The sequence below is a fragment of the Pseudorca crassidens genome, chromosome 12, assembly GCF_039906515.1.
Source record: "Pseudorca crassidens isolate mPseCra1 chromosome 12, mPseCra1.hap1, whole genome shotgun sequence".
Classification (NCBI taxonomy): domain Eukaryota; kingdom Metazoa; phylum Chordata; class Mammalia; order Artiodactyla; family Delphinidae; genus Pseudorca; species Pseudorca crassidens.
The window spans coordinates 27,746,883-27,761,061 of record NC_090307.1 but is presented as its reverse complement, the minus strand read 5'-3'; the positions used below and the strand labels follow the sequence as shown (position 1 = coordinate 27,761,061).

General features: G+C 41.4%; 1 protein-coding gene across 4 annotated transcripts in view; it reads right to left on the bottom strand.

Moving 5' to 3' along the window:
- EPG5 (ectopic P-granules 5 autophagy tethering factor) overlaps positions 1-11,812 on the bottom strand; it is a 129,773-nt gene extending 117,961 nt beyond the window's left edge. For 2 of the 4 annotated variants that reach the window (XM_067699207.1, XM_067699208.1), the window contains exon 1: positions 11,604-11,811. In XM_067699207.1, the coding sequence (XP_067555308.1) occupies positions 11,604-11,714 (111 nt within the window). In that variant the 5' untranslated portion in view covers positions 11,715-11,811. Of the gene's footprint in view, positions 1-11,603 lie in introns of all 4 variants that reach the window. The other 2 variants (XM_067699210.1, XM_067699211.1) reach the window with 2 other exon arrangements.
- Between the last annotated feature and the right edge of the window lie 2,367 nt (positions 11,813-14,179).

The following is a 14,179-nucleotide window of genomic DNA, read 5'->3' as shown; positions in this document are numbered from 1 at the left end:
CTCTAGTTGCTGCGAGCGGGGGCTACTCTTCGCTGTGGTGCGAGGGCTTCTCATTGTGGTGGCTTCTCTTGTTGAGAAGCACGGGCTCTAGGCGCGCAGGCTTCAGTAGTTGCAGCACGGGGGCTCAGTAGTTGTGTCTCGCAGGCTCTAGAGTGCAGACTCAGTAGTTGTGGCGCACGGGCTTAGTTGCTCCATTGCCTGTGGGATCTTCCCGGACCAGGGCTCGAACCCGTGTCCCCTGCATTGGCAGGCGGATTCTTAACCACTGTGCCACCAGGGAAGTCCCCACGGTGAAATTTTAAGGAAGGCAAAATCATGGTTACAAAGTTATCAGTGATTTTGGATTATGTTGTCCAGCAAACGTCCAGCAAAAAAAAGCTGACAAGTAAATAGCCAAAAAAGTAAAACATTTATATGCACCTAATATTAGGAAGAAAAGACGAATGTTTTTGAAATGGAATTTGAGCTCAGCTTGCTAGTAATGAACTACCAAATGTTTACAAATGGTGGTGATGCAAGAAGCAACGTGTCCCTCCAAAATTACTTTAATCTGCACCGTGGATATCAGATTCCGAGAACAGCCACACAATGCATACAAACCACTTTGTCAAACTGCCTAAAATCATGAATACCAGGAAAGCATTACATGAGTATTTATAAGAAAATGAAAAAGTGGGTCCAATTACACTGCAATGATGTTTAGCACACTAGCTATAATAAATAGGTCTGTCAGATTGAGAGGTCAGAAAAAAGAAAATTAGGAGAGGGAGGCCAATGGTTACTACAGTGGGAGAAATACTGGTGTACTGTTCAGGGCAGAGGCCAAATTTTAGTGAGCTGAACAATCAAGAAATGAAATTAAGAAAACAATTTCATTTATAATGAACAGAGAACAAAATACTTAGGGATAAGCTTAACAAAAGAAGTGTAAAATTTATACTCTGAATATTACAAAACAAAATTTGAAAGAAATTAAAGACTAATAAGTGAAAACACATTCCATTTTCATGGATCAGATCACAATATTGTTAATATGGCAATACTCCTCAAATTGATATACAAATTCAATACCAACTCTATCAAAATCCCAGCTGCCTTTTTTGCAGAAAATGACAAGCTGATCCTTAACCTCATAAGGAAATGCAAGGAACCCAGAATAGATGAAACAATCTTGAAAAAGAAGAACAAAGTTGGAGATTTCACGCTTCGCAATTTCAAAATCTACTACAAAATTACAATAATAAAGACAGTGTGGTTCTAGCACATGGACAGACAAACAGATCAATGAAACAGAACTGAGAATCCAGAAATAAACTCTTTTTTTTAATCAACATTTTTTATTTCTTGTCTTTTTTTTTCCAAGTTGTTGGGAGCTTTTTATTTATTTTTTTAACGTCTTTATTGGAGTATAATTGCTTTACAATGGTGTGTTAGCTTCTGCTGTAAAACAAAGTGAATCAGCTATACATATACATATATCCCCATATCTCCTCCCTCTTTCGTCTCCCTCCCACCCTCCCTATCCCACCCCTCTAGGTGGACACAAAGCAACAAGCAGATTTCCCTGCACTATGCAGTTGCTTCCAATAGCTATCTGTTTTACATTTGGTAGTGTATATATGTCCATGCCACTCTCTCACTTCGTCCCAGCTTACTTTCCCCCGCCCCGTATCCACAAGTCCATTCTCTACATCACCGTCTTTATTCCTGTCCTGCCCCTAGGTTCTTTTTTTTTTTAACATCTTTATTGGAGTATAATTGCTTTACAATGGTGTGTTAGTTTCTGCTTTATCATGTACCACAATATTCACGGCAGCTCTATTTACAATAGCCAGGACATGGAAGCAACCTAAGTTGTCCATCAACAGATGAATGGATAAAGAAGATGTGGTACATATATACAATGGAATATTACTCAGCCATAAAAAAAAACGAAATTGAGTTATTTGTAGTGACGTGGATGGCCCTCTTAGAGTATGTACGTACAGAGTGAAGTAAGTCAGAAAGAGAAAAACAAATACCGTATGCTAACACATATATATGGAATCTAAAAAAACAAAAAAAATGGTCATAAAGAACCTAGGGGCAAGACGGGAATAAAGACGCAGACCTACTAGAGAATGGACTTGAGGATGTGGGGAGGGGAAAGGGTAAGCTGGCATGGAGTGAGAGAGTGGCATGGACATATATACACTACCAAATGTAAAACAGATAGCTAGTGGGAAGCAGCCACATAGCACAGGGAGATCAGCTTCGTGCTTTGTGACCACCTAGAGGGGTGGGATAGGGAGGGAGGGAGGGAGGGAGATACAAGGGGGAAGAGATATGGGGATCTCTGTATATGTATAACTGATTCACTTTGTTATAAAGCAGAAATAAACTCTTATGTTTAAGGTCAACTGATTTTCAACAAGGATGCCATGACAATTCAATGGGGAAAGAACAGCCTTCAACAAATGGTGTTAAACAACTGGATATCCAAAGAATAAAACTGAACCCCTATCTTATATCATATACAAAAATTAACAAAAAGGATCATAGACCTAACATAAGATCTAAACCTTTTAAACTTTTCAGAAAAAACACAGGAGTAAATCTTAGTGAACTTGGGTTAGGCAAAGCCTTGTTAGACATGACACCGAAAGCACAGCAACAAAAGAAAAAAGTAGATAAATTGGACTTCATAAAAATTTTTAAGATTTTGTGCTGAAAATCAAAATATGAAGAAAATGGAAAGACAACCCTACAGAATGGAAGAAAATGTCTTCACATCAATTATTATATAAGGGGCTTATATACAGAATTAAAAAAAAGAACTCTTGTAACTCAAGAATAAAAAGATGAACAATCCAATTTAAAAATGGGCAAAGGATCTGAACAGACATTTCTCAAAAGATAATACACATGGCACATAAAAAGATGCTTAACATTATGAGTCATCACAGAAATGCAAATCAAAATCACAATGAGGTAACATATCACACCCGCTAAAACTACTTAAGTCAGATAATAGTAAGTGTTGACAAGGATGTAGAAAAATTAGTATCCTCAAACACTGCTGGTGGGAAGCTAACATGATGCTTCTCTATGCAAAAGAGTTTGGCATTCCGAGCCATGGTGATGGTGACACAATCTTGGATCATACCAAAAACCACTGTATTACACATTTTAAATAAGTATAGTGTGTGAATTATAGCTCAATAAAGCTGTTAGATGAAAAGATGGAAGATTTTAAAAACTCAGAGAGTTGAGAAATAAATGAAAAGTAAGGAAGCAGAGATGGGAATGTGACATAGAGGGAGAAAATTTTAGTTGTCTTTTCTTAAACTGTAAGAGACCTCTGGGGGTGTTAAATGTTAACTGGAAGAGAAGATAGGGAGCTGGAAGTAGGCCAAGGTGGGCCACAAGATCAAGGGCACAGTAAATAAACACACCTCCTGCAACCCACAGGCCACCTCAGGCTTCCTCTCCAGTCTGTCCCTCAGGAGTTTTTAACTTCCCTTTGCCAAGGGAAGTTGTTGCCCAACTCTGACCCCACCAAACCACTTCCTCTTTCCCTACTCCATGACTGCCCTTGCAATTTCAAATTCTTCCCCTCAACTAAACAAAATGAAGTCTCCAGCTGCTACTATCAAACTTGCAGGCCCACATCCAGCAGATCTACCTTCCTGGGAATAATCACAACCATAACAGCAACAGATAATGTGGTTAGATAATCAATTAAAGAATTTTTTAAACCTTCCTAATGCTCCCAGAGAAGAACACATAAGACTTTGGGTTTTATTTCCCTTGGGGGTGGAACTCAGTGCTTCTCTGTTTAATTCTCCATCTGTGCTGTTACAGAAGTTAGGTCCAAAGAGGAATTAACCTGGGGTTGCCCAGGAAAGGAGGTGGGGGAAAGGAGAGGAAAGCTGGTAATTTGATTCAAAGAATGGACTGGCCAGATCAGAGAAGGCAGGCAGAAGGAAAAGATGAACAACTGCGAGACACACAACTGTTTGAGAGGGTAGCAAAGGCCTGCCCCTGCCCCTCACAGATCCCTGGATAGGACAGGATGTCTGGGGTGCATATGCGGAGGGAGAAGGGGTTCACTGTGTTCATCACCAACGCCATGGCCTCTAAGCAGTGGTGAGCTCCCTGTGGCTCAATTCACTTCTCCAAAGCACAGAACAGGGGAGCAGGTCCTGAAAGGTCTCCTAGCCTCCAGCCTCTGCCCTACCACCAATTCATCCCAAACACCACTATAAGACTGGTCTCCCTAAAACACTACCCTGAACACCACAAAAACAATCACAGCTCTCCACTTAATGAAAGTCTGACTCTTAACTTCGGCACTCAGTGCCTTTGATGACTCAGTTATGATCCTGTCCCAAGACAAAATCTTCAATGACCACATCAACCCTTCCACAGCACATGCTTTACTCTGAACTCTGCGGTGTGTACTTGCCATCTGGCCCTGGTCACGTGCTACCACATATGGTTATTTATCTTTATGTTGTGTCCCCCAAATGACCACAAATATCTTGAGACCAGAGAATATATCTTATGCTTTTTTGGATCTGATCTGCCTCTGATTTTCAACACTTTGTTCAATAAACATTTCTTGAAACAATAATGATGACTTATAGTTCACAAGAATTTACTGAGTACCAACTGTATGCTGAGCTCCTAGGTACTTGCACCCTAAAATGAAGAAATTATTGAATTATCCAACAAATGTGCTCTGGCACATTCAGAAATTTATTTTTATATGCCTCACAGAAAGCAAACGGACTATCCAATGAATTCAGAGAAAACTGAACTTTTATGCCAAAATCTGAATCAAATTTTATACTTAAGATACAAAATTTCATTTAAAAACAAAAAAGAAAGCCAACTTCCAATTACTTTGCCTACTTGAGTTAACCAGAGATAAAGATTAGAGCCTACTGTATATATAACAATCATTACAGATCACAAAATAAAATTCAAACAGAACTCCACGTGTATCAAGCTGTGTGTGCAAAAATTAGTGCTTACATAATTTTATTTTAACCAAAAGACATGTTTCTTACAACTGAAAATGGCCTAGAGATTAACATTTCTTTATTTTTGATCTCTACATAAGTTACGTACAGGTAGAGAACCAATTTTAAAATAATTCCACAGGAGAAAAAATAATCAAGAAGTTATACAGAAACAGAAGAGTTGTTAATAAACACAGAAAGACTTACTTAACCATACATTACAGCAAATATGCCCTACAGTGTTGGTGTATGTGTGGGGAAAAAACCTAAAGAGTACATAACAAACTGCTACCAACAGTTATCTCCAAGAGATGGAATTCAGGGCATTTCATTTCTGTGTTGTATACTTCTCTCTCTCTCTCTGTGTATATACTCATACATACACACTTTTTTTAAGCAATGAGCACTTTTGTAATCAGAAAAAAAGTTTTGTTTTCTTTTTAAGTTTGGAAAATAAGTGGTCACTTTCCATTCATCACTTGCAGTTCTTCCTCTTGAAACTGTACTAAGTAAAAATATTACAACTCCTTTCCATCCTTAAAAATATTAATGAGCTACTTCTTCATAAATGATAAAGGTTCAGTTTTACACACTACATAGAATACTTTTGTGGGATTACTTTATTTTTTTTCATTATTCTGAAAGTATTTATTAGGTAACTACTACTGTATGTTAGGCATAGTTCTAGTACATGGGGTACATGCAGTGAACCAAACAGGAAAGCTCCTTGGCCATGGGATTACTTTAAATGCAGGGTCTGTTTATCATGAATGTCTGTATCCACGGCACTTAGCACAATGCCTGGCACAGAACAGATAAAAAGGGCTTGGACACATGAGTCCAACTATCAGCTCAAGAGCTCTCAGGGCAATTTTACCCACACTCCTTGGGATGTACAAGAATGCTTTACAAGTAAAAAGGAGAAGGATGGGGATTATACATTTTGCTGAGAATACAACATCTCCTCCTGGCTGCCACTTCTTTTGTGTTGCTCTTAACAATCTTGCTTCACGTATCAGCAGCACTTTCCATGCTTCATCTCTTCCTCTTCCTTTCATATGCTTTTTTCTCTCAGCTTCTAGGACCCCAAACATATCCTACCTCACCGGTCACTCCTCACCCTCCTTTGTTGATTCCTGCGCCTCTCCCCGCAAAACTGGAGTGCCCTTGGGTCCTGTTCTTGTCACCTGTTCCTAAGGTAACCTAGTTCGGTCTCTGGTTTTAAATAACTACCTATATGCTGATGACCCCAAATCTTTTATCTCTCCCAAGCTCTAGATCCACATATCCAATCCATTTGGATGTCTGACATTTATTTCAAAATTAGCATGTCCTAAACTGAACTCCTGATCTGCCCCCAAAAGCTGTCCTACTCACTGCCTCCTCCCTCTCAGAGTCACCCCTGACTGTTTTCTCATATCCCAACCAAACCACCAACAAATGGTCTTGGCTAGATCATCACCACCTCTGCTTTACAACTCTGGTCCAGGCCACCATCCCCTCCTGCCTGGATCACAGCAAAAATCTCTTAGAAGGTCTCTCTGCTCGTACTCTTGCTCCCTTACAGTCCGTTCTCAACGAAGCAAGCACAGTGACCCTTTAAAATAACTTAGATCATATCACTCCTCGGCTTGAAACCCTGAGGTGATTCCATATTTCACTCAAAGTACGAATCCTTACAATGGCCTACAAGGCCCTACACGACCTGGCCCTGTGTCACCTTCCTGACTTCAAATACTCTCCCAAATACTCTCCCCTCATGCATTCCACCCTAACGACACTGCTACTGCCTTAAGGCATTTGCCCCAGGTGTTCCCAAGATCCAAATGGCTAACTCCCTCATCTCTTTCATGTCTTTATTTAAATTTCACTTTCAGTAAGGACTACCTTGACTGCCTATATAAAAATCACAACCCGGACTTCCTGGTGGCCCAGTGGTTAAGAACCCAGCTGCCAATGCAGGGGACACGGGTTCAAGTCCTGGCCCGGGAAGATCCCACACGCTGCGGAGCAACTAAGCCCGTGCACCACAACTACTGAGCCTGCGCTCTAGAGCCCGCGAGCCACAACTACTGAAGCCTGCGCGACTAGAGCCCGTGCTCCGCAACAAGAGAAGCCACCGCAATAAGAAGCCCATGCACCACAACGAAGAGTAGCCCCCACTCGCCACAACTAGAGAAAGCCTGCGCGCAGCAACAAAGACCCAACACAGCCAAAAATAAATAAATAAATAAATAAACTTATTTAAACAAAAAATCACAACCCATCCTAATCACCAGTACTCAGCTCCTTACCCTGTTCCTCTTTTCCTTTTTTCATAGCACTTGTCATCTTCTAATATATTATACATTTTATTTATTTTTTTATGGAGTTTTCTGTTTGTCTTCTCCTTCTAGAATGCAAGCTACGTTAAGGCCAGGTTCTTTTTTTTATTTTTTATTTTTCCTCTGTTTACATCCCAAGTGCTTAGAACAGTTTCTGGGACATAGTGGGTGATCGATGAGTGTTTATTCAACAAATAAATGGGATCTTAGGAGGCACAACAGGATCTAAATAATATAGAACATCCCCCAACTTCACTCTTATAATCACTCATGGGAAGGAGGGACTAAGAGGTAGAAATCATCTAGGCCAAGAAGCAAGAGGCGATGGGGATTTAAAGGTCTCGGTTTCTGTTATCAGTTTTCTGGGACACATCTCAGTCTACCCTTAGCAATTACAATATGCTCTTACTATTAATGAGTTGTCGGCATTCAGAATTTAGTGTTAACTTCAGAAAAACTTTCCACGACTATAAAATATACTGCTTCTGCAGAGTAAATCCAATCTAAAAATCTACTGTTCTTAACCCATAATCTACCATGATCAATGAAGTCAGGGTTCTCCAAGGTGGGTGAAACTAATCAGGACTATCTCTCAGGTATCAAGTGATAAGCACCAGATAACCAAAAACTAGCAACGTGAGCTCATCTTCCAAATGATTAACATTAAGGAATATAGGTCAGCTGCTGGGTCAAACTATCGAAAGGCAAAAGCACATGACAGTCCTCACTTCCTGAAATGAGCCTTGGAACTACTTTATGGTTCCATTAACAGTAAGCAAATTACACCACAATGGTAAAGGTTTCATTAATGTAGGACTTCATGATCATAACCAACATAACCAGCACTAAGTAATAAATCTATTTACTCTAAGAGAAGAATCAATTTTCTAAACTGACAAGTATGAGGGCCTTGCTGATGTCATGGACTTTTTCCATTTGTTTTCTCATACTATTTAGAGGAAATTTACCAGAGTAAATTCTTCTGAGCAACAAAGCTTGGAAATATTCTTCAATACTGGTATTTTTTCCTTCATTCAACAAACATTAGCAAATGCCTACAAGGGCTGTAAAGGGTATTAGGAAAAAAACAGGTCCCTCCCTCACTGAGTTCACAGTCTAAGGGAGAAGAGAGATGTTAACAAACTAACTGCAAGTGAGATGAGTGACACAAAGGGGTGCAGAGCGCTACTAGTGGGGGCTGGGGGCGGTGGTAATGTGGGTGATGAAGGTGATGAGGTTTAAGCAGAGACCTCATGAATGAGCAGGTGAAGAGGGACAGGAAGAGGTGTCAGCGCAGAGTAAAGAGCATGAGCAAAGGCCCTAAAGCAGGAAAGGACATATACAGTTGAGAATCAAAAGAGATAGTAGTGAAGACCAGAGGCTGAGGAGAAAGACAGAATCCAGACAGTTTAGGGCCTTGAGTCCATACTTTGGACTCTTGGACTCTGGGCAATGGGAAATCTTTGAAAGGCCTTAAATAGGAGAGCAATCATTTTGGGGGTTTGTTTATAAAAATATCAATCCAGCTTTAGTTTAGAGAATGGGCAGCAAGAATGAACTTGGAAAGGCTATTTTAGCAAAAATCCAAGAAATCTTCCTTGGAGGATGGCTGAGTTAGTCAGGATGGAGAGAAATGGGCAGAATCAAGAGAATAGTTACAAAATACAATTGGCAAGCCTTAGTGACTGACTAGATTTGAAAGGTGACTAAAAGTATGTCAAGGATTTCTGGTTTGATCAAATACCTCTGGAATTAAGGCCTCTTTATAAATTTTAAAAGATAAAAAATAAATTTATGTGTAGGGAGGTTGCCCACAATGTGTCAATAAAATGAGCAATTGGGGACTTCCCTGGGGGCGCAGTGGTAAAGAATCTGCCTTACAATACAGGGGATGCGGATTCCATCCCTGGTCAAGGAACTAAGATCCCACATGCCACGGGGCAACTAAGCCTGTGTGCCACAACTACTGAGCTCGCAGGCCTCAACTAGAGCCCAGACGCCCTGGAGCCTGTGCACCACAACCACAACTAGAAGAGAGAAAACCCACATGCCACAACTAGGGAGAAGCCTGCATGCCACAATGAAAAGATCCCACACATCTCAGCAAAGATCCCACGTGTCGCAACTAAGACCTGACACAGCCAATAAATAAATAAATAATAAATAAATCTTTAAAAAAAATAAAATGAGCAATTGGGTTTTTTGTTGTTGTTGTTTGTTTGTTTTGCGGTATGCAGGCCTCTCACTGTTGTGGCCTCTCCCGTTGAGGAGCACAGGCTCTGGATGCGCAGGCTCAGCGGCCATGGCTCACGGGCCCAGCCGCTCTGCTGCAGGTGGGACCTTCCCGGATCAGGGCACGAACTCGCGTCCACTGCATCGGCAGGCGTACTCTCAACCACTGCGCCACCAGGGAAGCCCGAGCAATTGGCTTTTCATGATGGATTTAAGTTTGATTTTTAATTTTTTATTTTAGAAAATCTGTTCTAAACAAAATAACAGAGCCTCCCTGGTGGCGCAGTGGTTGAGAATCTGCCTGCCAATGCAGGGGACACGGGTTCGAGCCCTGGTCTGGGAAGATCCCACATGCCACGGAGCAACTAAGCCCGTGCGCCACAGCTACTGAGCCTGCGCGACTGGAGCCTGTGCTCCGCAACAAGAGAAGGCCGCGACAGTGAGAGGCCCTCGCACCGTGATGAAGAGGGGTCCCCGCTCGCCGCAACTAGAGAAAGCCCTCACACAGAAACGAAGACCCAACACAGCCAAAAATAAATAAACAAATAAATTTATTTAAAAACACACAAAATAACAGAGAATCCTCTTAACTGACCATTTTTAAGTATTTATAACATTCTATCTATAGATACACATAGATATGTAGAACAATTATTAAGCTACTGGACCGAGAATTACGATTTTGGGCTTTAACTTGAGTCTCTTACTAACTGCATGACTTCTGGCTTATCATTTAACTTATCTAGGCTTCAGTTTCATCATTCATTTTGAAAAAAAAAACCCTACAGATTGAGAATTAAGATTCTTCTCTCTACAGATGGATGTTTACATGTTATACACTACTGTATTCTAGGTTCAGGGACCTTATGCATGGCTGACCAATGGCTTTTTACTTCCTCCTCTATTTAGATAGTCCTTTACCAGCCCAATACAATGCAAAATTACTTCTCTTAAAAATGTTTCTGAAATTAGTAGCAAAATGGCTTTCTCCCCAGAGTAATTCCTCACAGACCTGGGTACACTGATGCACATAACTCCACTAGTTTTTTTTTTTTAAGGCACCATAATGAAAGGGATCTACATAAGTCATTTACAGCTTATTAAATATGGTAGCTTTGAACACCAGTCTCCTGCTAAAATCTTGTTCTCATGAGAAAATCCTATTTTCGTATCATTTTTAAGTTACATCTGCTCTGGAACATCACCTACTTGTAGGAAAGGAAATTTCCTTTTTAATACCACCTTCATTATTTCCTTAATATAAATCCAGTTTCAGGTAAGCCAAAATTATATATGTCCAGCTATCCATGGGCAGCATTTAATCTGTTCACTGTAAAATAAATGTCATTTCAGAAAACATATGGGTACGAAATGAAAGCCCAGACTGCGCCTGCAAACAAGACAAATCAACTTTAAATCACACCAATACCACACGTTAGTATAATCCAGGAAACCCAGAAAATTCAGATCTGTCCCTGCTGTATGAGTCCCGCTCTGGTTTAATTTCTGGTCATTCGTGCCCCATCATAAACAACCAAGATAATGAGAAATAAACAGCAGCAGCACCACTGTCATCTTGAATTTTTAAACTGAAAAGGCACATCACCACAGCCTACTTTCTGTCTCTATCTGCAAAGCTCTTCCAAAGGATACATTCTTGAGTGGAGGAGGGGTCCCTTCCCTCTTTATGGGAAGAGGGACTGAAAATGTTCACAGATTATAAAGGAGAAGAAGAGAGTTAAAGATGAGACTGGGAAGAGAAAAGCTGCTTCACGATAGGAATCTAGACCCGGGTGAGGAAAGTCAAGAAAGGAGCAGAAAAGGAAGAGCCTAGTGAGGTCACAGGAGGAACAAGAAAAAAAAAAGGGCTCCTGACAAAGTCCGGCAGAGGAACGTGAAGGAGGCACAGAGGAACAAGTCTGGTGTCAATGCGTGGGGGGATCAAATACGGGGAGGTGAGGACAGAGGATGAGAAGGGCTCAGGGGACGGAGGGCTCAGAGTGGGCTGGAGAAGCCGAAGAGAAGAAAAAACACAGCGCACCTGCCAGGGCCTGGCGAGGATGGGATGGTCGGGTTCCCTCACCTTGGTTTTAGTCCGGCTGGCCTTGGCCTTGGCCCTGGCCCGGCGCGGGGGCCTCACCGCCTCGGCCATAGACCCTGCGATGGCAACGTCGCCACTTGTTTTTGTCAAAACTCTGCGCTTTCCACAACCTGCCCAGTTCCGGCCTCCGGGCTGTCACGTGATCGAATCTCCACCACTCCCGGGGGAGGGGCGGCAACTCGGAGCCTCTACCGGCAGCAAAGTAGGACAAACCACTCCGGGAGCCCTTTTCACTGGAGGATGGTGGCCCCGCCCCCTTACGTCCAGGCCCCACCCCCTGACCCCGGCAAGCGCGCCTGGCTCCGGCCACGCCTGCCAATGGCTTGGAGTCGTCTTGGGTCCCGGCGTTACTTCCCGAACTGAGATCACGTCCTTCTCGCTGGCTCCGCCGAGCCGCACTCGGTCTAGGCTCCGGGAGCTCTCGCACACCTCACCCACGTTGACTTAAAGGAGTCCGGGGAGAGTGCTTGTCAGTCTTGTTTTGACCCTTAGATAACCAGGACCAGTCAACCTAAATCTCTGTTTTGCACTCGAGAGCTTTGCTGCCTATCCAGTTGTGCGCTTCAGTTTCATCCTGTGTAAAGGGGAAAGATGATACTTGCCTTTTCCAGTATAGTGAAGATTAAATGGACTAATTGTCAAAGGTGCCTGGTAGCCGCGAGCGTATCTGTAAATGGTAGTTATTTTCATACTGTCCAAATTCCCAGGCAGCAGAGACATCTGCGCCCAAGAGGGCAGACAAAAAAGCAAAAAGACAAGACCCATAAAAGTATTTTTCATGTAGATTTTACACACCTTCATTTAAAAATTCCAGATGTGAAAACTTGGCTCCATCTCCCTTTCCCAGCTCTACAATTTTTTTTCCAAAGCACTTAGTACCTGTTAAAATACTATTATAATTTGCTTTTATGTTTGTGTCTGTCAACCTGGCTAGAATGTAAGATCCTTAAGGGCAGGGGTCTTTGTTTTGTTCCCTGAGGCATCCCAAGAGCCTTCTAGAACACTGTAAGTGGTAGGCTCAATAAATTTTTGATGAATCAAATGTATGTGAGTTTTGTCTGATGGTGGGATAAAATAGTTGAGATGGAGGGGGGCCAGTGGGGAGACTATCCAAGAATAAGGCATGAAAAATGGAAAGGGCTTCAGAGATGGAGTCTTCACAGTGTCTTATTTATGAGCTAACTGAGCATATAAAATACAGTTGTAGGGAGGAAGGGAGACGTAAGAGGGAAGAGATATGGGAACATATGTATATGTATAACTGATTCACTTTGTTATAAAGCAGAAACTAACACACCATTGTAAAGCAATTATACTCCAATAAAGATGTAAAAAAATAAAAATAAAAGAATATATGGTAAAAATGATGCAAGGGAGACATAGCCTGGGGAAATAACTGCATTCTGGAAGTCTCAATTATGGGTAGGCATATATTTATATTCTTCAATCTTAGGGAAATAAGATAATTGCAGAAAACTACTTCTTTCTAAAAATCTGCTGTGTCCTTATGTATAGATGTCTTATAGCGTTCATACAATATATTTTTAACTGATGATGTCTATAATCATGCTTCTTTCATGAAGGCACCTATAACTCCAATTCTGACACTGCTCAAAATAAAGGTTTGTCATTATTTAAAGCTCACGAAGTGCATACCCACAGAATTGCATGATTTAGTTTAGAAGTACATTTAACTTCCCCGCAAAAGGCCATTTTGATGGCATTATGTTGATATCAATTAGCGTTTCAGGGGGTGAGGAAATGATACCTTTAATCTCTATTCCTAAAAAGTCAGTCAGTGACCTAGACTGATCGAGGTTTGAGAAGATTGGCTTGTAGGTATCATAAAATCTTTTATCAGAGATAAAAATCCAGAAAAAAAATATACAGTTGTAAGCAGATAGGGTAGGGGCGTCCCCCAGAGAAAGAGAACCAGGCATGGCTTACTTGACATAAGAGAGCCATTTAATTTTTTTAAACTTTTATATCAACTTTTTTTTTGCGGGGGGTGGGGGGGGCAGGTGAGGGGGTAACTTAATCAGCATTATACTTTATTCATGTTATTTAGAGAAGCCATTTTAGGCCTAACCCATTTTGTAATGTAAGCCTGGCCACAGTGCTGGCCTTTGAACAGGTCTCAGTAGTAATGATCTAAGGGAACAAAGGAACAAAGGACTGTTACCAGGCAAGAAAAGTAACAATAGCACAGATAACAAATCAGCTGTAAAGACTCCCAGTTCTGTTTCAAAGGTAAAGATTAGCCTGAAGCACTTTCTTCAGCTGTTTTGCAGAATTTAAACACTCCCCAACCCGGGCCCCAGCGCTCAACCACCAGATCAACTGGAACCTAAGTGATGATGATGTTGACCTTTTCTGACCCTTCTGACTTCAGTCACCTAAAGCTTGGAATCTGTTTACTTTTGCCCCAATTTAATGTTGAATTCTCCTCTTCTCAAGCCCCTTCATGAATATCCCTTAGCTTAAAATTTCCCCAGTTTTGCTGTTTGGGGAGACAC